The sequence below is a fragment of the Suillus subaureus genome (genome assembly GCF_016647635.1).
Source record: "Suillus subaureus strain MN1 chromosome Unknown BJ212scaffold_11, whole genome shotgun sequence".
NCBI lineage: Eukaryota > Fungi > Basidiomycota > Agaricomycetes > Boletales > Suillaceae > Suillus > Suillus subaureus.
The window spans coordinates 96,562-119,472 of NW_024538567.1; the positions used below are offsets into that span (position 1 = coordinate 96,562).

Sequence of the window (22,911 nt, forward strand, 5' to 3'; positions counted from 1 at the left end):
ATCTACCGGCGTTGATAACTCATTATAAAGCGGTGTCAGCGTGAAGGGTAAACTCGAAACTGACGAGCCAGTAAGACATGTGGCGGACAAAGATCGATCTGAGAATGCTCATATGTCAGACAGCCTCCAGGGGCTAGGCTGGGAAATAGCAATCGCACATTACAATCGCCGGTGAAGTGACGAGCCAGCGTATGTCAAATTGGAGAGGGATAACGCGCGGACTAAACACTGCCGCTGGCACGATGGAAATTGAAATTTGAAAGCCAAATGTGTATCGCGCCGTTGGCACTGAGGGAAAGAAAAGAGATCAAAGTCAACAGTGACGGCACTTAGCCTGCTCTGAAATAGCATCATGTCAAACATATTTTTTGTGATATCGATCGAACGGGCGAAGAACCGAGCTTACGCGTGCATCGGATTGGGAGTAAATATTTTGCATGGTGTTTTAGTTGGGCGCAGATCTACCGTGATCTAGAAATTCCGGGACTCAATCTAGTGAACCTCAAGGTCTTCAAGGGTGGTACGCACGAGCCGAGATATCTGCGGTTGGACAATTCAAAGCGGTGAAACATTGAAATAGCACTTACCACGCGGTCTAGGCGCAGACACACTATTGTAAGAGGTGACCACTACAGATCCTTCGAGCTTGAGGCACGGATGACCGACGCGAGCAGTGTCGATAATTGCGGGCAGTCATGACATCGCACAATCATCGCACTTGAGAGTCAAGAAAGGCTCCTACATGAACTGTAGAACAAAAGGGCTTGACTGCCAGGAGGAAATTGGGATCGCAGAGGTTATGTTGTGAACTCGGGAACACGGAGTTCAGTCAGATTGTAAGATGAAGCTGAACGTTCGACATGCTAGGGATTTTTGACTGCTTCGTTACACAAATATGATCTGCCGAGGCGCGATATCTGTATACTTGAAAGAAATAAAATGACCATTGTCACTTAGATCCTCCATGACCGGGTATTATTTCAAGACTGCATCATGATTCATTTGGAACGTACAACTACTATACCATTTTTGTCGCATCCAAGGACGTGCATCCACACGTTTGCAACACCGTCTTCTTCGCATCCGACTTGCATTCCATTGTCCTTCAAGATAATATACTCTCTTGCTGGGGTCTGGATGACGGCAAGAGCCGGGTGCAATGGTACACCTTTTGGTGCGGTGAAGTGAACGCTCTCAACATGATGGTGGCTATGAAGGAGTCTTGAGAGCACTGAGCCAAAGTACGAAAGTGCTGCTTACGCTGGAAGGTAAAAGTTTAACTTCGGTGCTCTGCCTCTGATAGCTACCAGGGTCCCTTGAGACGGCAGACCTGCAAATTCTTGCGCCATCTGGCTAGATGACATCCACTGGCCACTGATGCTGTTCGCCAACTGTCAATATGTTCCGAAATGAGCCATCTAATTCAGTAGATCACCTATTGGCAACCACACACGCCAGGACATATCGCTCAGCGACCACCTTTTTCGATAAACCGACATCGCCTTCACTAGAGATGCGGCTGTAGCCAGTGCCTGCTTAATCCTCGGTCGTATTCCTCGTAATTCGCCCACCGAAGGTTTTCTGAGATTAAGCTACGTGGCCCAGCAGAAACACCAGTATGACACGATATGTATCTTGACCAGTCGGCTCGCAAACCAGAGGAGTAGACTTCAAGATGGGGAGCGTTGAGTGCCCGGCCGATGACTTCGCAAGTGGATTCCAGTACGTAGAACTCGGATAACGAATTTCCGTCTCGAATCGTGATGACCCAGATCTCACCTTTTACAACTTCCTGGGCATCTTCCACAGTATGTTTAGCCATGCCGATGGATCTCGCTCATTCGTTCCGACAGAGAGCGTGAACCAAAGTCTTGTGAGGATAAATCTAAACCTAATGCTTAACTGTGCTTTGCCCTCGATCAAAAAAATCATACCTCAGCGCTACGACTACCTGCTTCTCGTCATCTGCACTCGCCCAGAGACGTGCAGATAGAGGGCCTATTCCAAGCGAAGAATGGTACTTTCCGACCCAAGAATTTTGGAACGCATGTTTCCAGAAAGCGACTTCGTTCTGACGCTGACGCAAGTAGGGCCACATATTCGTCGTGTTTTGTGGATGGTGCTTCACTATTTGGTTTAGACGGCGACCACGATACTTCTGAGTGAGTATATGCGCGGCAGAAAGGTATACTATATGGGAATGTCGTTAGAGACATGTCAAACCTCCGGATTGTATCTTACCTGCATATCGAAATGTCCGAGAAACCAGAGTGCAAGTCTGGCGATCTTGATCAGTGAGTCTAGCGAGGATTACTGCCCAGCTTTGAACCCGTTTTCTGTCGGATAGCTTAGGCGGGAGTGTAATATTCATTAAGGATGTTATCGAAATGGGGGCGGCATCAAGGCTAAAAGTATCTGAGAATGTAGAGGTAATTTCGTCGGCTTGGTGGTCGTTGTAGGAGACTCGCCGGGAGGTGACTGATATACCAGCAACAATTGGAGTTGTTGTGAAAACGAGAGGTTTGAATCGACCTTGAAGTTTTGTTGTAGACCCTTTCTGGACGAGGTTGATATTTCGAGGCTGAGCGATGATAGGTAATGCATTTGATGAAGCGCTAGCGTTAGAGCCATGTGGAAGATGACCAACCGCCGGCGGGGATTCAGTGACAAAAGTCAGACCAGCACGTGCATCGAGGGGTCCAGTAGCCGTGGGTGACTCCGTGGAATTTGAAGAGGAGGTAACATCACAGATAGATGCAGCATTCACAGGAGAGGGCTTTTGTCTTTTTGCGGACCCAAACATAGCAGAGACACGGGGCCGTTTCGCGCTCCGGCTCTCGTTGGGAGCGTCAGGGCTTAATGCAGCGACAGCCGTTGGTGATGCATGATGATCGGCAGCTGAGTGATCCACCGGACAGGACACCGGCAGTGTTTTGCATAGGGCAGATTGTTCTGCGGATGTAGCGGTAAGGTCCTTGTCTGCTGTCTGTGTATTCCGTGTATGATTGAGAGCAGTAACTCCAGTGGAACGTGAAGGAGCTAGGCCGACTGAGTTGCCTGTGTGTTCTGGTACTGTTGTTTTCGATACTGGTTGGATCGAAATCACAGGCTGAGGCTGAGGGCCACCACGGGCAGCATTATTATTGGTTAATTTCTGGACCAGAGCAGCTTTCCCGAGTTTCGAATACCCGACAATGCGGCGTTCTTTGCATAATGCTTTGAGCTGAGGGACCGTGAGCTTCCCGAGGTCGCCTGCTGTCGTATTAGACATGGTAAAGTCGCCGTGCATTTCGAATCCAGGCGGTTGGCACTAGCAGCTGAGCGCCGAGTGGCCAGTGCAGATCAGGCAATGAGTTACTAGTCAGGCACCGTGTAGGATGAACACATGAATGAAATGATCAAGAACGGAGTGACGTCTAGTGACCTGTGACCTGTTACCATTCCGAAATTGATCGGCTCCCGACAGGGTGGGAAACACGAGTCCCTGAACGCATCAATGCGTTCAGCCTGGAGTGTGTTGGGGCTTTGTTAACATTCCGAAGTAGATTGGCTCAACAGGGTTGAACCTCGACGTTTGAACGCCGATCAATCACATCAGTGGCAAAAACCTCAAAACCGCTCAGTCACCCCGGTCTTGATGTGCTGTTCCGAACAATCAACGCGGCGAGTGGCCATCAGAGAATTCGTGAGTCTACCCAGAGTGCTTTACGTTGATTGCGGTGGTTTTCCAACGTTGTACATGGCTTCATATGACTTTATATTCCAATATAAAGAAAACCTTTCCTATATATGACAATATCTTCGATTCATGTGTCCTCTGGTTCGGATGACATAGCTAGGCTGCAGAAAAGAGCAGGAGAAAAAAAGGCAGAAGATATAAAAAGATTCGTACCTTTCTCCTACACAGTTCGCGGGTCCAACCTTTACTAAATAACGTCAGTCGAATGATACGCCCTGCCCTTTTCAACTACTCTGGCTCCCAAAGCTCCCAAAAACAAGGTGCGTGCGTTACCTCACTTACAGCAGAGGTCAAGACCTCCAGCACCGCTCGGTAAGGTATCTTCTACTCGTGTGTAAGGTTCGACAGCACCTTGCTATCACGCATCTACTACTGCCCACCACGCCCGATCTGCAGTCTCCCGCCGCCCACCACCACACCTAACCTTCAACCTGCGCCCTCCCGCGTCACGCACTAGGCTCTCATAAAACCTGGTGCTGCCCCCAACCCTCGAAATCTCACGCTGATTCCAACCCTTGCGCGTGAGCTCCTGAGGCCTTCTCGCTACTTCCTGCTTTCGCCCAGTCACTGATGAAGAAAATGACGGAGTGCTCATTTAGCCTTATAAATAGTATTGCGGAGCGTGATTTAGAGAAGACAAGTAAAATTGATCACCCTAACCAAGGAAAACAACGCACAAGATAAAATCATTTCCAAGCACAGAAATGAAGGAGATATATCTGTGTTTTTTTAAAGCCCGTCCAACTTCAACGAAGGACGGACATATCTAAGTCATCGTTGCTACTCGCGAGTGCGAGATGATGGTGGCTGATAGGGGTGGTACCGCCGCAGGCTCGTGTCGCTGGCATTGGCGGGCGCCAGAAATTTGTCTTATCTGTGGTCAAGAGGTTTTGACGTCGCTGTTCTTACACCCGGGTAAGTCAGAGGCTGACGAGGTTTTCGAGGTCTTTTCATTACGTTCTTACGTTACGCTGCACGTATGTAACTTAGTCAAGACTGTCGTTCGCTTAACTGTTACGCCAAAAGGCAGTGATACTGAAGATTGTGTGTCAGTATCGCGGACAGTATTCATGTAGATTATGGGAAATAGGCTAGTAAGCCAGCGTGCTTACAGCGTACCTTGTTTTCGGGAGCTTTTGGGAGCCGAAGTATTTAGGAAGGGTACTTAGCAGGGTTCATCACTTTTCTGACAGATAGAGTCGATCTATTCGGAATGCTAAATGACTCTGCTAAAACATAAGGAGGCATCACTGTCCCTGTGGCGAGCACTAGCGACAGGCCCAGAGATTCGGCTCATCACAAAGCATCTAAATCAGTGCCTGTGGAAATAAGGTAAGGATGCGAAAGTATACGAGGGATCTGTGAAGTACAGGAGCGGTAGCATCGTACGGCGCTGGACGACATGTTAGAAGGAACGATTTCGACTATCTTCCTTCGTTTATAGAGGGCTGTCTAAGGCCTGGAGACGGAACCTGAGCAGATATATCACACCGCACGGTAAGATTATGTCAGCAGATATCGCTGGTGTGAGTGGTCCTAAATAGGCAAAGTGTGAGTTACAATAATCTGTACACAGGGCGGGGTACATTGATTAAAGTTTATTGAGGGGGTTGTTGAATTAATATTTTAAACGGTAACGAAATGGCACCTGGTATCGCGGCACACTTAATTCCTAATGCGTGAATTATATTATATCTTGCAATTGCAACGGGAAGTCATCGATGCGTCCACTAGTTGGAATGGCAATTCTTACATTCTCTGCATCTTGATTCTCCAGATCTCAGACTCCGGGAAACTCAAACGCAATGGTGCTCTCTGCACAGCCCAGCGATTGCACATGTATAGTACTACCGAGGGCACGTTCTGTCCAAACAAAGGCAAGGAGGCAATTATAAGGAGCGTGTGAACTGATGCAGAAAATACATCGTCAAAACTATTGCAAGCCAAATTGTACAGAGTTTCCAAGTACCCTCTTTGGCCACCGGAACGTTCTTCAACCAAACTGTGTCTCGCCTGTGCAAGCTAGCGATCAAAATTCCCATAAAACCAAGGTTTGCAAAGCGCGATATCTTGGGACAAAGATGATGGGCCTCCGAGGACATCTAGGCGACGCCTAACGATATGCTCGTACCAGGATGCAAGCGCAATAGTTTCTTGGTAGTGATGGAGCATCCGAGCACCGGTTTCAACTGGATCTTTCCGCAGAGCCAAGTACTGGGAACATGTGAGTTTTTCCTTTTCATCAGAATGCCAGTGTCACACAACGGATTCTTACGTTCCTGCACGATAACTGACCAAAAATTTCATTGCCATCGACGCCATGATTGTGGGTAAATAACAATGAAATCCTGAAACCCTTTGGATCGGAGTGAACATTATTACTGTGGATCAAAGCTTGGCATCATCGGGCACCGCGAGCAGGGGCAAGTGTGGTGGTACCATCTCTTCTACGGCGACTTCAACCTACGTGCAGGCAAGCGTTCGAGGTAGAGTGCATGCACCCTCGCCAAAAAGCAATTTCACACCCGCAAGCGACGAGGTTGCTCTGTAGGGTGCATTCACTTGATCGCAACTTGTAGGTTGTAAATCGAATAACGTTCAAGTGTGGTTCAAGGGAAGTGATAGTTACCCGCAAGATGCATTCTGATGCAAGTCCAAATCTGCGATGGGTACAGTAAATTCCATTTCTCACTCGATTGGTGCTCGCCTGTGGGACGAAGTGATTGAGTTTCAAAGAAATGTCTTCTTTCTATTTGGCTTGCCTACAGTACAGCTGGCAGTTTAGGATCACCATCGTACATGATCAGTTTGCAGCGTTGAGCTGGGCAAACCTTGTCGTACTATTGCAACAAATAACGAGTGTCGAATTTTCATTGGCTGGAACATATTCACTCCGTTGTAAGTTATGTAATATCTCCACTCCGAGCGCACATGGCCTGAGGCTGGCCTTACTTCATTTACATGAGTAAGTTTACCAATCACATGCACACTCGAGCCTCGTAATTCGTGAATCCAAGCGCGCCGCGGCTTTCAAGTCTTTCGTACTGGTTCTTCAACTGGGCACTCAATTTCCATTCTCTCCGGGTCACAGTACTAGTGCCGATGGTCCCCTCCATTGCTACGCGGCCACACTCTGACCGTTGAGAGGCGATCTTTGAATTCCACACGCGCATGTGTGTTTTTGATTCCGGATTGAAGTGCTTGATCGGCCTCCCACAATGGGTACGGCTGCCAGGCCTCTCGAAGGAACACCAACCAATTTGTCGATGGTTTCCTATGAAAAGCCAGTAGTAAGTACCGATCGTAGTGGGCACTACTCATCATCGCAGGTTTGATCACAAGTCGCCGTTCCCTGCTGTCACGGTATCGCAGGCGTCTGTTACATGTTCCCAACATTACATTACTATCATGATAGGGCCCTGAGGTTACATCCCATGCTCTTCAATGTGATTGGTTACTGATATAGCCATCTCTGCCACTCTCCGTGTGGTTGACTTATCTGCCAGTGCTTGGCTCAGCCACACATCATATGAGACAATCCTTGGGGTTGGTTGACGGCAATAGGTATCAATGCGTCTCATCTCGGCACAACCTGTGGTTTGTCGTGCACTCTTCTTGCGTTACCCTAACTTCGGATACAGAGGTGTCCCATTTTGTCATCCTCTCCCTTTATTGACGATTCGATCGTGCTCGTTTAGCGCTATATTTGCAACAGTAGCCGCGCGCTTGTATTTCGCACTTCTCGGGACATGTTCTGAAGAGATGATTGTTGCATCACGAACACCGCGGTGATTTTATTCGGTTCTTTGCGACTCAGGGTGACCAACATTCTTAGCTTATGTCAGTTTTACTAGTCCTCCGGTAAGGACGCGCATAAAAACTCTCGCATTGCCTATATCCGAGTAGTGTATGTGTACTCAAAATACATCTTGACCCAATAGTGCGCGGCTATTTTCGTTCCTGCAGACTCTTTCTGTTTGCTAAAAAATATTTTGCGCATTTCACATGCCTCAGAAATGATATGGTCAAGATCCCTGACAAACTTGGACTACTAGGGTCATGAGTAGAACGGCCAGGATGTTGAACGGTTGTGCTTCTTTCATTCGCCCTTTCGTTGGGTATATGCCAAGGGTATATAAGTCCGATAAATACGCAATATAGTACGACTAAAAGCTACAAGGAATGCGAAACCGCAAAACTGATTAAGGTATATACACTACAGATGACTATTCAGGGATTCCTCGACTAAATTACTCCCACTCTTTATAGTACGGGACCTGATCAATGTTCGAGTGAATAAGCGACCACTGCGCGGAGAAGGAGGTCTGTCGAAATTGCGTAGGGGTTGGCTGAACCAAATTCCAGTCGCCCCCACCGCCGACGACATGGTGAATCTCTGCCTGAGGATGGCCTTGATACTCTACCATCGAGCTTGTCGCCGATGTGTCTGATATTGGGCTACTGTTTCTCATCCATGGTGTAATAGCGTTTGTCCATGTCTCGTTGTTGGGGATTACAAGAGGTTCTAGGAATGTCCATGAGAACTCGTCGCCGACGGCCCGAAAATGCGTACCATAAGACGTGTGAGACCCCTCGTCAACCTCGTAGGGCGATGCTGACGAAAATTCCAAGGGTGGGAGTGGCTCATGCCTGGAAGTCGCCTCATGTTCGCTCGACAACTGCCGCAACAGTTCTGCAGCTGTGAAGGGGGATAAGTGATCATGCAAGGGAAACATATATCAGAACAAGTATACCTTTCTTCAGGGTTTCGCGCCTGGTCTGGGGAGTTTCCCCTGTCACCTGAGTGAATCACTACGCGGAGTTCCTGGAACCCGTCCCCCTCTTTGACTCGATACTGCCTCTGCGATGCAATTTTGCTTTGCTTCGCGGGACGCTGGTAGCTTTGCGCACCGCGGTAGAGCTGCATATTTGCAATCGCGCAATAGTGAGTCTACATGTGGGGCTAGAAGCCTGTTTTTATAACGTCCTCTGCCCCGCCACGCATATTTCGTAAACTTTGTTTTTTTTGGACTACCAGGCCTTACCCATTCAACGTTGACGCCCGAAGGAACCTCGGTCGGGTCAACCTTACAGAGTGGTTCCCGATCTAGATATTTTCTTTATTCAGGTGGCCTATTGATTTTGCTGCGTTCTGTGAGTTGCTCATGGAACTAAGTCCTTTCTTGACCTCGCTTACGATGTCTCCACACGGTCAATCCACCCCGGCGAGTGCAAGGTTTCATTAGATCTCTGAGATGATTTAGATACTTGATGACAGGTCTATCAGTTACTTACGAAATGTGATATTGTACGTCGAAAAATGAAATCGGAGGGCATCAATGCCACGTTGCTCCGAAGGTTTAAAGTTCGTACGTTCGCGTTCGGGTGCGGCCCTCTTGCAATCCACCTGTAGCAATGTATCCGGTGAATGCCGAGACATGATGATGTCATGAGCAGGAAGTTTTCCATTGGTTCCGACATAATCGCTCCTTTATTTTACTACAGCGAACAGCATTCATAGAGTCAGCGACTCTGAAGTTACCGTGACTGGAGATATCAGTATAATGTCATTAATGAGATCAGATGATCGTCACGAAAAGGTTAGTCATGGGACACAACAGATCGCTGCAATGCGTACCACTTATGGCTGTACAGATGCGGCTGTCAGACCAGTTATGGTACGTGCAGATTAAATAAATATGCACTTGACGTTAGCGCTGACTACTTAGATCTCGGTAATGGACCCGGATAACTATTTCAAATTCAAACTCCGACTATCATGTATTGTTCCGCGATCATCGATTCTTTGGTGATGGCATTGAGACATACAAGGACCGTGCTTGCTCCAAATGCCCTCTAGTAATTCGAACATAGGCACATAGACTGTCATAAATGCTATGATCATGTAATTCAACACGTAAGATATTTGATAACTGCCAATCCCAACCACATGGACTTACAGCTGCATCGAAAAGCAGAACAAAGCTTCGAGCGAAAGCAATGCCTGTTTTTTGCTGAAATAGGCAGCCATCATCAAGCAGCCTGATTAGAGAAGGATGACTTTCACACAATCATCCGGCGGCCACCGACGAGCATTGAGCATGTGAATGGGATTCGGGGGCGAGACTTTCGGAACACTAATTGGTTGTGTCCCAGGAAGCCAAGTGTGCTCTTGTACTCTTGCACATAAAATCCCGCGATAGTGAGTAAGGACCAATTTAGTTATCACGAGTAGCGGCCAAAAAATATTATTCGTCCTGCTATGACGTCAGTGTATTGACAATCGGCCAACAGTGCATCAACCTGCATGATGCGGCTCCGGCAAAAAGGCTGTGCCGTGACCTAGTAGTGGCGATTGCCGTGAACTCGAATGCTTGGCCCAGTAGGAGCACTCTTGACTTTGTAAAAATCATTTAGATGCTCAGCACAACGACGCAAAAAATGGACATTAGGCAGCTCCACTAGTGTGCTGTCATTTTTTTTTGATCTTCGGTTATTCCCAGCGGACAATGAGTTGGGGCCAAACCCTACGGTGGACACTGCCTACAATATCCAGGTACGCATTCTGTATGTATCTTTGTTTGTGATGTGATGTCTATGCTGTATAGCGGTCCCGGCTTGCGCGAGGACATTTAGGCCTTCTTCAGATGATAAATGGGTGTCTCTATACTCCTTCTATTCCTTCTCTCTCTCCTCCGGGGGATGTGCTGTCGTGGTCGTTCAAATCGCCGAAACCCCAGTCCCGATGTACAGGGGGCGGGCGCACGCTTGATTTATCCAAGCCGAACATTGATACTTGCAGGAATCAGCCGGTTACAGAGTCCCTGATAGTCTTCGAAATCGGAGACAGTCAGGAATGAATCTCAGATTCACCGATAGCAAGCTCCGCCCCATTCCAACAGCAACGAGAAAGTCAGAATACACCCCTCTTCTTAGATGTAGGACATAGTTCTTCGAACGTGGTGGGAGTAGAAACCAAGGCGATTGCCAACATTGGAAAGAGCAACTACAAGATTGATGGTATGAATGCGTAAAGCATGTTGCTGTTGGGGATGCCTGCTATGCTGCGAATTTTATTTTGCAATCCAGAAGCAATCACCTCCTTCCTCGACATAATTTGTGATATTTGTGATAGCGTTAAGCGGCTGATACTGATACTGATATCTGTTCCCCTATGTTCAATGACTTCCTTTGGAGCAAAGTGCAGCCTGGTGCGATAGGTGAATTTCTAGGAGAACCGGATTGGCCTGGAGAGTCCTTTAATGAAGGTTTAGCCAGTGACAATCCGCGATTTGAATATTAATATGAAATGGTTTATTTTCGTACAAGATCCCGATCGCAGACAGCAGTTTTAGAATTTCAAAATTCATGGACTATTTCGGAAGTTGGTGATAAAGTCAATTTGCATTTTTTACGAGGAATATACTGCAGTATTATAATTAGACATCCTGAGGCAGCTGCTTTAAAATGTCAGGTCCAGTAGATAATCCAACTGTATTTACAGTTTTCCAGACATACGGAAGATACATTTTGGTGGGTATTCTAATATGTTGAGATCGTAGCTAGTCAGTCCGTCATGTATGTCTGGTCGGTCGTGGTGCGGTAATATAGAACGTTGTACAGGCGGTCATCAGTAGAAGATTGGTAGAAGATATAAAGAGCCAGCTTCGCAAAAGAAAAGAAGAAAAAAAATAGGGGAAATAGATCAACGACTGCGTATAATGACAATACCTTGACATAAGAGGCCTTCGAAAGATAGCAGGCCGAGGGTCCAGAGTTTGTCGAATCGTTGTGCCACATCTTCTGATCGCACAAGTGCAACTGTGCCAGCCGAAAAGGCAAGATAAGTCGTCATGTAGGTTTATAATAGATGGTCGTGAGATACTGTAGCTTCATGGTCAGCAATCGTGATGGATGCTATGATACGAAAATGTAAACCTTCGTGCGATATCGTGTGGTATTACCCACGGCCAAGACACCATTGCGAATTGCACTGGTGCTCAAGTGGTGCAAGACAACATGAGATGGAACAGGGAGAACGCTAGCGTCATCGCTGAGCCCAGGACCATCAAGACCTAACCGAGTATGCGCAGGGGCTGCCAGATGCACGCTGGTTACATCCGTGCCGCTTGCCGTAGTGATAGGAATTGCAGGAGCCTCTAGTTCTGTACCCCTGTCCTCCTTGTGAAGCTCACGAGCAACGGTGCTTGTCATTCCCAAAAGGGATCGTCCCTGTCGTCGTTTGCTTTCGCGCTCCCTTTCGCGTTCACGTTCCCGATCACGTTCCCTGCCCCTGTTACCTGCAGGAGATTGCCCGGGTTTCGCATTCAGTATCAGTTTATCAAGATGTCGTGGCAGTCCAGGGGCAGGTGGAATGTTGGGAGTAGGGACATGTTGATAAGGTGTCTGGTCGTACTCAGGACCAGCTGTATACGCTAAATAGGCTTCTTCCTCCCGAGCAGCTGCCATAAGCCCTGCGGGGATTTCATCCGTCCACTTTGCAAGTATACCCTTTGGATCGCTTGAAGATGCATCCATAATGGAACCGTGCGTAGAGCTTGTTGTTGACCAGAAGGAGTGCGCATAAGGGTGTGGGTGGCGCCCCGGTGTAGCAGGGGCAACAGACGACACGTGGGGTGGAGTCAAACCGGAGATGGGAACAGCGACGTAATTTGCAAGACTACCCTCATCATCAACGGCAGTCGGCAAGTCATCTGCTACCCGCCATTGTTCATCGACGATGAATCGAATATGATGAGTACCAGGCATGAGTGGCACCCATGCAGACCACGATTTGTCGCTCGATGGATCGCTAGGACATGTTGTTAATAATAGGGCGAAGGCTGCAAAAGAAATGACGTACTCGGGCTCCATAGGCAGACGACCTTTCCAATTGTCGTCTCCGGCGCGAACTAAGACTACGCTCTTCCCACCACCATTCCATGTAATCTTCACGGAGACGGGTTCTTTTGGTTCCTCATGTGATTGATTTGACCGATTCATGAGTTGGCCGTTCTCCCCGTCGGTTTCAGCATTTGCCGATTTGACTATCTCCTCCTCCGCTTTGTGAAGGGCGAGTGGGATGGTTGAATGCACGGTCTCCTGGACAAAACCGGATGGATCAGGTTGTTCAGATACCTCAATCTCACTTTCGGCGTAGAGCTCTTGCATACGAGGCTGAGCAGACTGACCGCGCAAAGGGAAAGAATGAGTGGAATTATACTGCAAAGGCGCGCCTCTGAAGTAAGGGCTCCCTCGCGGGCGATGGCTATGTTGCACAGGGATATGCGTGGATGGAGGTTGATCCAAGAGAAGTTCTGCCGAGTAGTTTCCCGTATCAGGAACTCTGTTTGCGGGTCCTTTCAAATCCAGCCGACGTCCACGAGGGGAAGTGCCTGTATTTGAAGCATTATTCATTGTCCCATTGTTAAAAGCAGGAATCGGAATTGGAATTGGGGAAGTTGTTCTCAGTGGTCGACGGTAAGGTGATAAGGGGGATGAATTCCCAGAGTTGTGGTACGATGCTGCTGGTGTCAGGGAGAGTGATGCAAGATCTGGAAGCTCGAGCGATTTTTTCTTTGTCCGTAACGAGCGATGAGGTTGATGGGGATTGGGTGATGGTGAATGTGATGGAGCTTGTCGACGCGCAGATGAATCAATTCTTCTACTCGGGACAGGTGAGCGTGAGCTTTGATTGGTGTTTGATGCGGTATTTCCCATCTCACGAAGATGACTGTCGTTATTCGCCGTTGACGACGTTCTTTTCGTCCTTGTCGCAACAATTAAGCTCGATGGTGTCAAGAAGAGGTGATACAATGTTTATTATCAAAAGGATAAGTCCCGGTGATAATAATAATAATAATAATAATAACAACAATATATATAAATAGCTTCAAATGATTCATTGCAGGTACTTTAAGACCATCACTGTCGATTCACCACATCCGAAATTCTTACCGAAGACTCCAAACATGAGTGGAGATGCATCTCCTACCTTGCCGCTCACCCCAGCATCAAATGTTGTTGTCGAATCGAGCTCTTCCTTGACCATCCCCGAAACCAGAGACGGATTTTATGGTTATACTGATGAAAAGAGCCTCCAACAAGTGAGATAGTATTTTCCGACAGACATGTATTGGACTCTTATATTTTGAATGATCAGATGGAGGAACAAAGATGGGCACAGCGCCACATTTCCGACGTTGCGCATCCTCAGGCTGATAGTACAACACTATCTACCAGTTTCACGTTGTCTTCCATCCGTGAGGCCCCTCAAATCCAAGCGACTGAAGAGTTACATCCGTCACCTTTCTCTGACGACGAAGATAAAGAACAGATTCCCGATGCTCAGCGCCACAGTTCGTCTTCATTTGACGTGTCTAATCTGACCCCTCAGGTTATATGTCTCTACAGTGGATACCATAATCACCCCGGAGCTTGCACGCGTTGTTCGATGTTTTCAGAAATGCCTTGAGCTTCGCGATAAATATATCACGAAATCTTTACAGAGGCTGGGAGATAACCCCAGAGACCACGACGGCGTCTTTCATGGCGTGGCCGAGGGCCTGGCTGACGTTTCTGGGGTCAAGCCCGATGTTAACCAATCTTTAGCTGCATCCCCAAACAGCCCTCATGAGCCCTGGGTCATATATCCGAAGCCTCCTCCACCCCACTGGCAATTTGCTGCGAAAGAAACGATCATTAGCGCAGATGGTCGTGTTACACCTGACGACCAATTCGATTTCTCTCAATGCCAAATACCCGGTAATCATGAGTGGGAGTTTGAAATAGATGACAAAGGCGTATATCAAGTATACACGAACGCTGATGGTAATTCTGCTCCCTTTCTACCAGAGGAATTTGATCCAATCCTGTTCCCAGCAGAAAACAAGAAACCACTTTTCGATATACCCACTATCAGAGAGTACTTCGTTGATCTAGACTATGTCCTCAGCGTTATCTCCGATGGTCCGGCAAAAAGTATGGCATATCGTAGGCTCAAGTATCTGGCGAGTAAGTTCGAGATGTACAGTCTCTTGAACGAGTTTCAAGAATTAGCTGACATGAAGGTGCGTGAAGACTATCGAGATCCGTCCCAATGTTTATGAAGTATTCGTCTGCAGAGCGTGCCGCACAGGTGCTTCCCCCACTGTACGCACAAGGTGACGGGCTGATTTAAATGATTTAAGGGACTTTTACAATGTGCGAAAGGTGGACACGCATGTCCATCTAGCAAGTTGCATGAACCAGAAACACCTCTTGCGGTTTATTAAGTCCAAGATGAAACGCAGCCCTCATGTTTGTATGAATTCACCTGTGATATATCAACTACTCAGACATTTCGCCACTTCAGGATGTCGTTATCTTCCGTGATGGGACAGACTTGACGCTGGAACAAGTAGTTTCAGTCGCTCAAGCTGAGCGCATACGATCTATCTATCAATACGCTCGACATGCACGCCCACCAAGATTCCTTCCATCGGTTCGATCAATTTAATCTGAAGTATAATCCGATCGGCGAGTCCAGGCTGAGAGAAATTTTCCTGAAAATAGATAATAAGATAGATGGTAGATACTTCGCTGAGATCACCAGAGGTATGCTTCATGATATTCTCCCTGCATCAGTCTGACATGTCACAGAGGTCATGAATGACGTGGAGCAAAGTAAATACCAGGTACGAATGTCCCTACCTGTGACCCTCGGCATATTTACCATATCTTTAGAACTGCGAATGGCGCGTCAGTGTTTACGGTAGATCTGTGGATGAGTGGGACAAGCTTGCGAAATGGATCATCAACAATGATGTGATCTCACACAACGTTCGCTGGCTCATTCAAGTTCCTCGATTGTATCAAGTGTACAAGGAGACTGGTGCACTCGACACATTTGAAGAAATTGTCATTAGTAAGTTCTTCTTGTCCCATAATTTCAGTCCATCTCGACAATGTACTGTGATTGTAGATGTCTTCCGCCCACTCTTTGAGGTCACGAAGGACCCAAAGTCGCATCCTGAACTTCATGTATTTTTACAACGTGTTGTCGGTTTCGACAGCGTGGATGACGAATCTAAGGCGGAACGTCGATTCCACCGCAAATTCCCTTTTCCTCGGCTCTGGGACTCCAAGCAGAATCCTCCATTTTCTTATTGGTGAGTGCGGACTTATCTGCATTTGTTATTCGTCAATTGAATATCGGATAATCACAATCACAGGATGTACTACATGTATGCAAATATGGCCAGCTTGAATCACTGGCGAAAAGCACGAGGGTTCAGTGAGTTTCCTTTCTGTAATTGTCTTTGAGTTCCCAGTGAAATTGACTGCCACGCAGACACGTTCGTATTCCGACCTCACGCCGGTGAAGCAGGAGACACGGATCACCTGACCGCGGCCTTTCTTACATCTCACTCGATTTCACATGGGATTCTGCTTCGCAAGGTCCCCGCGTTGCAGTACTTATTCTACCTGAAACAAATTGGGCTAGCTATGAGTCCATTAAGCAACAATGCGCTGTTCTTGACCTATGAGCGCAACCCGCTTCCTGACTTTTTCAAAGTCGGGTTGAATGTGAGTTTAAGCACCGATGACCCATTGCAATTCCATTTTACAAAGGCAAGCACCTGACTCTGATACATCGTTGTTATTCACTCACTCGGACACCGCGGTAACAGGAACCACTACTAGAAGAATACAGTGTCGCAGCTCATGTAAGATGTTTACCAATCACCAATTTAGCATTTACTAGTGACTGACTTCCATGACAGATCTACAAGCTTCCTCAAAGCTCACTAGCTGAGCTCGCTCGCAACTCTGTGATCCAAAGTGGCTTTGAGATGGAGATCAAAAGGCACTGGCTCGGTCAAGAGTGGTATCTACCAGGCGCTGCAGGCAATGATATCCATAAGGTACACGAGCTGTTCCCATGTGCTCGAGTTATTTATGTACTCACCAATGGCAGACAAACGTGCCAAATCTTCGACTAGCATATCGGCACCGCACGCTACTTGATGAGCTTGCGATGATTAGGTCGCACTCTACATAATCAAGAGCTCGATCTGGCATCATTCGGCGATAGTAGCATTAGAAGTATATCCCGTTTTCTCTTAGACAAGTGTAACTGTGCCTTCTCAAAGTTCCAGATATGGCATATTGACATAGTTCCGCCGTGGCTAATCTGGGGCTGATCATCTGACGAAAAGAACTGTAGGTTCTAAGACCAAGGAAAAGTTGATACCAGCGCCTCCCAGTGAGCCGAATTTGTCTGTGTACGTGAGCCGGGTTGTGAAACAGAAGTGTCATACGGGGCAGAAAGGGCCAGAATTGGGTCGCACCTGCAACTACTGCAACTACTGATATATGGATTATCATAATGAGATTCGAGGGAACATCGTGGCTGTTGCGTCTTGTAAGAGTGGAACAAACATCCCGGAGTTCGAAGCCTGGCGGAGTGGGAAATGCAACCTTGCTGTGCCGGCCTGCGCCGATGTCATGTGTCTATCAATTACTGTCGATCTTCCTACCTGGTATATCACGAGCCGCGGGTTAAGCTGTGGGCAGCTGTGGATCGCAAGCAATTCGATATGATGATGTCAGAGCCTCCTGCATGCCATTTCAACTAGGACTATCCGACCAGACAAACACCGAATACCAGATTGGTGCAGCTGTGCCCTCCGAGAGGTTACATAAATTCAGCCATCTTGTCTCGTTCTAGTGCAGAATTCACGTTCCCCTCCGAGCTAAGAATACCCCACGCGGGTTTTGGTAGAGCATTCCTCAACCGTGAGCGACCACATCGCCCCACCCCCATAGAACGCATATTCCGACTCTCTCGTTTGTGACTGCTCAATACCATGTCAGACGCTGACGCAAGCGAACTATCGAGAAAGCCAAAGGTCCTAGTTGCAAGCTTTGACGGTACCGCAGGGCTTTACGATGCGATGGTGAGGCCCCGAAAAATCATACACGCAGACCGCGAATACAGAGACTAATGCCACTCATACATCATTCCGTTAGAATACGAATGTCGTCAAATTCGTCTCATTGTTAAAGAAAGATACAGATAGCCAAATCTGCTATTACCAGGTACGTGCCTAGATAGACTCCGGCAACTCTACTATGCGATCGCGAGTTGCGTTGTAGTAGCAAGGTGACTCAAATCTACTCTTATTTTACAGGCTGGTGTTGGAACGTATTTTTCTCCTGGAGTGGTGTCACCCATGTTCATTTGGCTCGCGAAGATCTTGGATGAGGCATTTGCATGGTGCGTACGGTAGGCTGAAATGAAGGTCGACGTTGCCTGAGTATATGCAGGTACTTGGATGCCCATGTCATGGAAGGTTACAGGTTCTTGATGGATAACTACCGGCCTGGTGATAAGATTTGTCTTTTCGGTGAGACGTTCACTTTGGAAGTACGTGGGATTTTACTGAACTCAAGGCAGGCTTTTCTCGAGGAGCATATACCGCACGTGCGTTAGCGGGAATGTTGCACAAGGTCAGCTGTCGTTGATCAAAGATGTAGGCTACTTCCCTTAGTAAGACTCCGTCACAGGTTGGGCTGCTTCCAAAATCCGACATCCAACAAGTTGGCTTTGCCTACAGTGCATATAAGCAGACTGGTGTACAAGCAGATGCGCTTGCTGCAGGATTTAAGCAGACGTTTTCGCGTGACGTCAAGGTAGAGTTCGTGGGAGTCTGGTAAGTTATTCCTATATCCGGCCACTCACAACTAACTTTTCAATTTTTAGGGACACTGTACAAAGCACTGGGGTGCTCTGGAGCCGGAATCCTGCCATTCACAGACTCTAATACCCTGATCAAGACATTTCGACACGCTTTGGCTCTCGACGAGGTCTATTAAGCACGTTACCCACTTAACTTGGTGCTGACTCTCTTCAATAGCACCGCGTTAAATTTCTGCCAGCACTTTACCATCGGCCCCATACAAATACACCTGATCCGGAATACCTCGAGTTGTCAAGATTATCTGAAATTGTTGCAGTTTTGGAAGACAATGTTTCCGATGAAATTGGTTCACAGCGGAATAAGCTCCCTCAAGCTGAGAAACGTGCGAAGAAGTTTGCGAGGAAGCTGAAGTTTCAAGGGCTGAAACGTGGTTTTGCTAAGACGATCTTGCGCCAGCGGAGCAAAATTGTCGCTGAGAGTGTTAGGGAAACTATCGTCGTCAAGGGTCAGACAAGTGTGGAAATACTTGATATTCCTGACATAGACCCGACACCGCCATCAGATGTTATGGAAGTCTGGTTCCCGGGATGTCATAGTGGTAAGCATCCACAAGTTTTGCTAATTCTCTTTGAACACGGCATGAGCAGACATAGGTGGCGGAAATGTTGAGAACTCTGTCAAGGTCTCATTGGCGCAAGTCACTCTTCGCTGGATGGTTGAGCAGGTCATCCTGTCTAACTGTGGCATCACTTTTGATGAAGAAGCTCTTGAGCGTATCGGCATGCCATTATCGAGCTTTCCTGTTTCGCAGACGCCTCCTACTACTGAGGATCCGACCAGCAAATCACAACCTATCGATGCTGTTTCGCCTTTCGCAGAAGTACCCTTAGCCGCCCCTTCTAGCCCTCCCACTGATCCCCCCGCCACACCCTCACCCCCAAATCCCCAAACTTGCGATGCTCTAGCTCCTTTGTTCGACGAGCTGCAGCTCCAGAAGGCTTGGTGGCTTCTTGAAATCCTGCCCCTTCCATCCGCATGGCAAGATGCGCATGGCAAGTGGCACAAGAAATGGAGGTGAGCTGTTTGTCGCTGCGAGGAACTTATTTAACCATCGACGGCAGGTTCCATCTGGGCAAAGGTCGCGCTATTCCCTACCAGCATCCCAAATTTCATTCATCCGTCAAGGAGCGGATGGACTATACACCCTTGAAGTATGAACCAAGAGCGATATACCGACACGATCAAGTGGTTTTTGTGTGATGACGACGACCGGACCCCTACGACCCGTACTGATGCCCATCCACGATATAAATCTTTTGAGCCTATAACGCCCTGAAGGATACTACTAGCGTTACGCAGCTTGCGTGAGTAATATCTTGTAATATTCCGAGACCTCCGTCGGACTTGTTTACAACTCGCTTTATGATTATAATAATGCATATGATCACCTCGGCACCAATTTTGTGTTTCGACCGTGCATTCTGCGAGTCTCAGGAGATGCTGTAATCGCCTCTAGTTGTGCCGGCTTTCGATCGTGGAGTCATCGCACGTTTGACCAACGTTTGACCGATTGGATATCTTCGTTTGCAACTGTTGTCCGGCCGCGATGCATGCGGCTTCCAGGGTTATATGTACCGGACGCCACTACAACTTTAAAAGAGGTTTCCGAGTCAATCCAGATCCGGAGCCCCTCATGAATTCCAGTGTAACCATGCAGAGGAAGTAAGGTGTACCGTAATGTTTAGCATGTGGGGAGCCTCATGGTACATGGTGTACGCTGCCTCCAATTGAATCTCCACAGTAGAATCACTGCAATGTAAACTTTATTTCAAGAAGGCATCCTATATAGTGATGCTACAATCGGCCCGAAACTAGAAGTCACTCAGTCTCAGCGGGCATGGTGATTGGACTGTCAAAAGAGCTTCCATTCTTCTCTTGAATGGTTCTGGCGCAAATGCTGTTTTCAGGTTTATTATAAGCAGCAGCTACTTATATCAAATACGACGGGCAAACTGTAAGCGCTGGCACTGGCGAACGATAGACCCGTGATTTAACTTGACACTAGTTATAGGCGATTTTCAACGGTAAGGGTTAGTCACTAATCTGTGGAACCAGCTTATGATGCCGATGACCTAGATGAATCTCTTGACGATCTGTCTCCTAGCATTAACAGTCGTCAGTCCTCTGAGCACACGAGCCACCCCTGGCTCACTGACGAGCGACACTGTCTGGTGCAATGGTACTTGGGCAGGATGTGGCAAGCAGTGTTCAGGACACTTTGAAACTCGCCGATCGTGCACCAAAAATGGGAACAAGACAGTGGAATATTGGTGCTGTTATGACTGACGGAGTCGCTGGCATAGGAAGCAGTGTGGGAAAGAAGCATCGCACAACTGGACATGTGAGCGATGAAACATCACATCAGAGCACGTACCTGGGCGCAAAATAGATGAAATATGATTCCAATCATCAGGTTATCTGAAGGAATATTATTCCGTATTTTTCTATAATACAGACCGCGCGCGAGGATGAATGTGCAATCAGAACAATGACAGCAGGCATGAATTAAGATGACGTGAGAGGGCGGATAAGGGGTATATGAGATATACAAGGGCAACCACACAACAAATTTAAAATGTGTTCGCCCAAACCTCAAGATCGAACCTTGATGCTCTAGCACTGTCTATCCAAGGATGTTTCTGGGTGACAGTCAGAAAGACGACAGATGCAACAAATAAGAAGGGAATACCAAAAGATCCTTGGGCGTGTTTCGCGCATCAGGGTCCTTGAGCAGACAGCTATCGACGAAGTCTTCTGCTTCCTGAGGGAAACGCCCTTCTGGTGTCAGTCGCGGGGCAGGTTCATTAACGATATGCTGGAGCAGTTCCAATATGCTCATCATCATTCCACCTCCCTGTAGGCTGACAGCCCTTGCTCTTCCGCTTGTCCTTCTTTGACGTCTTATCTTTCTCTTTCTTCGGTGGAAGTCCGATGGAACCGGGCGACAAGGTACCTTCGAAGTCGGAAAGATCAGAGTCATCCGGATCTGAATCGGCGAAGGGGAACCGTCCCAGGGCAAGTTCTATGAGAGAAATGCCCAAAGACCACACATCGGACTTGACGGTGTATTGTGCGCCCTGTATCCGCTCGGGCTGTTTGGGATAATCTTATAGATTTGGTAAAGAAGACGCAAGAAATACAGACGCACACTCATATAGGTTGAGGTCCCTACGAAGGTATCGGCGATAGAATTTATGAGTTCACCGGAAACACCGAAGTCGCATATCTTGATTTGACCTTGTGAGTTGCACAAGATATTCGACGGCTTGATATCTGGCACGACCATCAACCTCAACGAAAAAAAACAAAGCTGTCCGTGTTTAAGCTCACCACGATGAATGATTCGGTGTACGTCGTATAGATAAGTCAAGCCCTCGAGCACAGCCAACGCAACCTTGGAGACGACCTCGATGTCGATGGCACCGATTTTCTTGTAAATTCCGTCAAGAGAACCCTTGTCCATGAACTCCATGCAAATGCAGATATTTGGATCGGAAAGAAATGCGCCGTAGAATGAAATGATATATGGCGAATGGCAATCATGCATAATGTGAAGTTCGCGGAGAATCTGCTTCCGCACAGAAGGCTTCGCGTCAATGAGAACAATCTAGAAGCAACAGTTAAAAAAGACATATAGATCTAACACATTAAAATACTTGCCTTCTTGGCCATAATAGTGTTAGTGGGTGTATGTTCTACCTTTTTGACGCTTCCGCCGTTGCCTTGGCCAAGCTCCTGAAGGTCTTTCAGATCTTCATTACGAAGATCGTAACGCGTCTCGGCATTCATATCAAGGTTTGCTAGCGTGTTGGAAAGGGTAGTGTGGTATGTATTTCTCCGCGTATTTGCGGAAGCTGAGGGAATAGTGGAAGTAGGCGCGCCTGCTGCATTCGCAAGATTTCCGTCTGGATCCTGAACGGCGCTAGATACTCCCAATTTTGGAGCGTTGAGAGTCATGGGCGGGGGTCGTTTCTTGCCCTTCGGCGCTGTAGTCGCGGGAGCAGCCCTTGTGGGGACTGGCTCTGGTTCCTTTGGTTTCGCGGGCACATCGAGCTGCAAAGCCTTGAAGTTGCGCTTCTTGCGGATTGGTGTAGCCATGTATCAACTCTTGATCAACAAGGCCAGCCTCCGCAACTCTTGCAAGGCTGAGCACAAGTAATACTTTGCTTCAGTTGTTCAGAACGTTCGAAACTCCGAGTCGACACATTAGAATTAGAAGCTCGTATAGATTACATAAGCCACATGTACATTTTACATCAATCATTCAAATTGTCAGTGGACCGCCTCGATGTCATCCGTCGTACCGTGACCTACTATTGCAAACCTTGGCTTTATCACTCGATGGGTTCTGGCTGGAGACCATTCAATAATCACAATACCATCACAGTACCTTGGTTGCAAAAGCCCTTTCAACGTTGTGGTCACACG

At 47.6% G+C, this 22,911-nt stretch overlaps 6 protein-coding genes across 6 annotated transcripts; 2 read left to right on the forward strand and 4 right to left on the reverse strand.

Annotated features, from left to right (window-relative positions):
* Positions 1 to 853: 853 nt before the first annotated feature.
* BJ212DRAFT_1345612 (uncharacterized protein) lies at positions 854 to 3,410 on the reverse strand. Its single transcript, XM_041335309.1, has 6 exons — positions 2,242 to 3,410; positions 1,935 to 2,190; positions 1,572 to 1,832; positions 1,436 to 1,519; positions 1,261 to 1,380; positions 854 to 1,209 (listed from the first exon to the last, which is right to left on the reverse strand). The coding sequence occupies exons 1-6, from the start codon at positions 3,287 to 3,289 to the stop codon at positions 999 to 1,001; spliced, it is 1,980 nt and encodes a 659-aa protein (XP_041194326.1). The 5' UTR covers positions 3,290 to 3,410; the 3' UTR covers positions 854 to 998.
* A 4,579-nt stretch (positions 3,411 to 7,989) lies between these two features.
* Positions 7,990 to 9,179, reverse strand: BJ212DRAFT_1479467 (uncharacterized protein; the record flags this gene model as incomplete). The annotated part of the gene is made up of 4 exons (XM_041339886.1): positions 7,990 to 8,264; positions 8,313 to 8,438; positions 8,494 to 8,532; positions 9,035 to 9,179. 4 exons carry the CDS (start codon positions 9,177 to 9,179, stop codon positions 7,990 to 7,992), a joined length of 585 nt encoding a protein of 194 aa, XP_041194327.1.
* Positions 9,180 to 11,143: 1,964 nt separating this feature from the next.
* BJ212DRAFT_1345622 (carbohydrate-binding module family 48 protein) lies at positions 11,144 to 13,549 on the reverse strand. The gene is made up of 3 exons (XM_041335310.1): positions 12,603 to 13,549; positions 11,678 to 12,551; positions 11,144 to 11,623 (listed from the first exon to the last, which is right to left on the reverse strand). The coding sequence occupies exons 1-3, from the start codon at positions 13,457 to 13,459 to the stop codon at positions 11,591 to 11,593; spliced, it is 1,764 nt and encodes a 587-aa protein (XP_041194328.1). The 5' UTR covers positions 13,460 to 13,549; the 3' UTR covers positions 11,144 to 11,590.
* A 100-nt stretch (positions 13,550 to 13,649) lies between these two features.
* On the forward strand, positions 13,650 to 17,151 carry BJ212DRAFT_1568073 (uncharacterized protein). The gene is given in 15 exon segments (XM_041341999.1): positions 13,650 to 13,845; positions 13,902 to 14,097; positions 14,153 to 14,569; positions 14,621 to 14,808; positions 14,863 to 14,876; positions 14,929 to 15,037; positions 15,093 to 15,137; positions 15,157 to 15,334; positions 15,380 to 15,414; positions 15,464 to 15,888; positions 15,952 to 16,013; positions 16,071 to 16,351; positions 16,411 to 16,446; positions 16,504 to 16,644; positions 16,698 to 17,151. 15 exon segments carry the CDS (start codon positions 13,711 to 13,713, stop codon positions 16,779 to 16,781), a joined length of 2,346 nt encoding a protein of 781 aa, XP_041194329.1. The 5' UTR covers positions 13,650 to 13,710; the 3' UTR covers positions 16,782 to 17,151.
* A 438-nt stretch (positions 17,152 to 17,589) lies between these two features.
* On the forward strand, positions 17,590 to 19,683 carry BJ212DRAFT_1446354 (uncharacterized protein; the record flags this gene model as incomplete). The annotated part of the gene is made up of 10 exons (XM_041338233.1): positions 17,590 to 17,679; positions 17,753 to 17,821; positions 17,914 to 17,999; positions 18,050 to 18,129; positions 18,180 to 18,232; positions 18,290 to 18,435; positions 18,486 to 18,507; positions 18,640 to 19,021; positions 19,071 to 19,497; positions 19,545 to 19,683. The coding sequence occupies 10 exons, from the start codon at positions 17,590 to 17,592 to the stop codon at positions 19,681 to 19,683; spliced, it is 1,494 nt and encodes a 497-aa protein (XP_041194330.1).
* A 1,213-nt stretch (positions 19,684 to 20,896) lies between these two features.
* On the reverse strand, positions 20,897 to 22,696 carry BJ212DRAFT_1345657 (kinase-like domain-containing protein). Its single transcript, XM_041335311.1, has 6 exons — positions 22,144 to 22,696; positions 21,814 to 22,090; positions 21,632 to 21,756; positions 21,382 to 21,575; positions 21,173 to 21,353; positions 20,897 to 21,122 (listed from the first exon to the last, which is right to left on the reverse strand). The coding sequence occupies exons 1-6, from the start codon at positions 22,579 to 22,581 to the stop codon at positions 21,054 to 21,056; spliced, it is 1,284 nt and encodes a 427-aa protein (XP_041194331.1). The 5' UTR covers positions 22,582 to 22,696; the 3' UTR covers positions 20,897 to 21,053.
* Positions 22,697 to 22,911: the final 215 nt, after the last annotated feature.

Coding starts and splice junctions, on each gene's coding strand:
- BJ212DRAFT_1345612 (XM_041335309.1), bottom strand. CDS start 3,289: ATGCACGGCGACTTTACCATGTCTAATACGACAGCAGGCGACCTCGGG. Junction 1,833..1,934: donor CAGGTAGTCGTAGCGCTGAG/GTATGATTTTTT, acceptor CGAATGAGCGAG/ATCCATCGGCATGGCTAAAC. Junction 1,210..1,260: donor TTAAACTTTTACCTTCCAGC/GTAAGCAGCACT, acceptor ACTCCTTCATAG/CCACCATCATGTTGAGAGCG.
- BJ212DRAFT_1345622 (XM_041335310.1), bottom strand. CDS start 13,459: ATGGGAAATACCGCATCAAACACCAATCAAAGCTCACGCTCACCTGTC. Junction 12,552..12,602: donor CGTCTGCCTATGGAGCCCGA/GTACGTCATTTC, acceptor AACATGTCCTAG/CGATCCATCGAGCGACAAAT. Junction 11,624..11,677: donor CCACACGATATCGCACGAAG/GTTTACATTTTC, acceptor ATGAAGCTACAG/TATCTCACGACCATCTATTA.
- BJ212DRAFT_1568073 (XM_041341999.1), top strand. CDS start 13,711: ATGAGTGGAGATGCATCTCCTACCTTGCCGCTCACCCCAGCATCAAAT. Junction 13,846..13,901: donor ATGAAAAGAGCCTCCAACAA/GTGAGATAGTAT, acceptor TTGAATGATCAG/ATGGAGGAACAAAGATGGGC. Junction 16,645..16,697: donor CAGGCAATGATATCCATAAG/GTACACGAGCTG, acceptor CACCAATGGCAG/ACAAACGTGCCAAATCTTCG.
- BJ212DRAFT_1345657 (XM_041335311.1), bottom strand. CDS start 22,581: ATGGCTACACCAATCCGCAAGAAGCGCAACTTCAAGGCTTTGCAGCTC. Junction 22,091..22,143: donor ACACTATTATGGCCAAGAAG/GCAAGTATTTTA, acceptor TGTTGCTTCTAG/ATTGTTCTCATTGACGCGAA. Junction 21,354..21,381: donor AAGAAAGAGAAAGATAAGAC/GTCAAAGAAGGA, acceptor CGGAAGAGCAAG/GGCTGTCAGCCTACAGGGAG.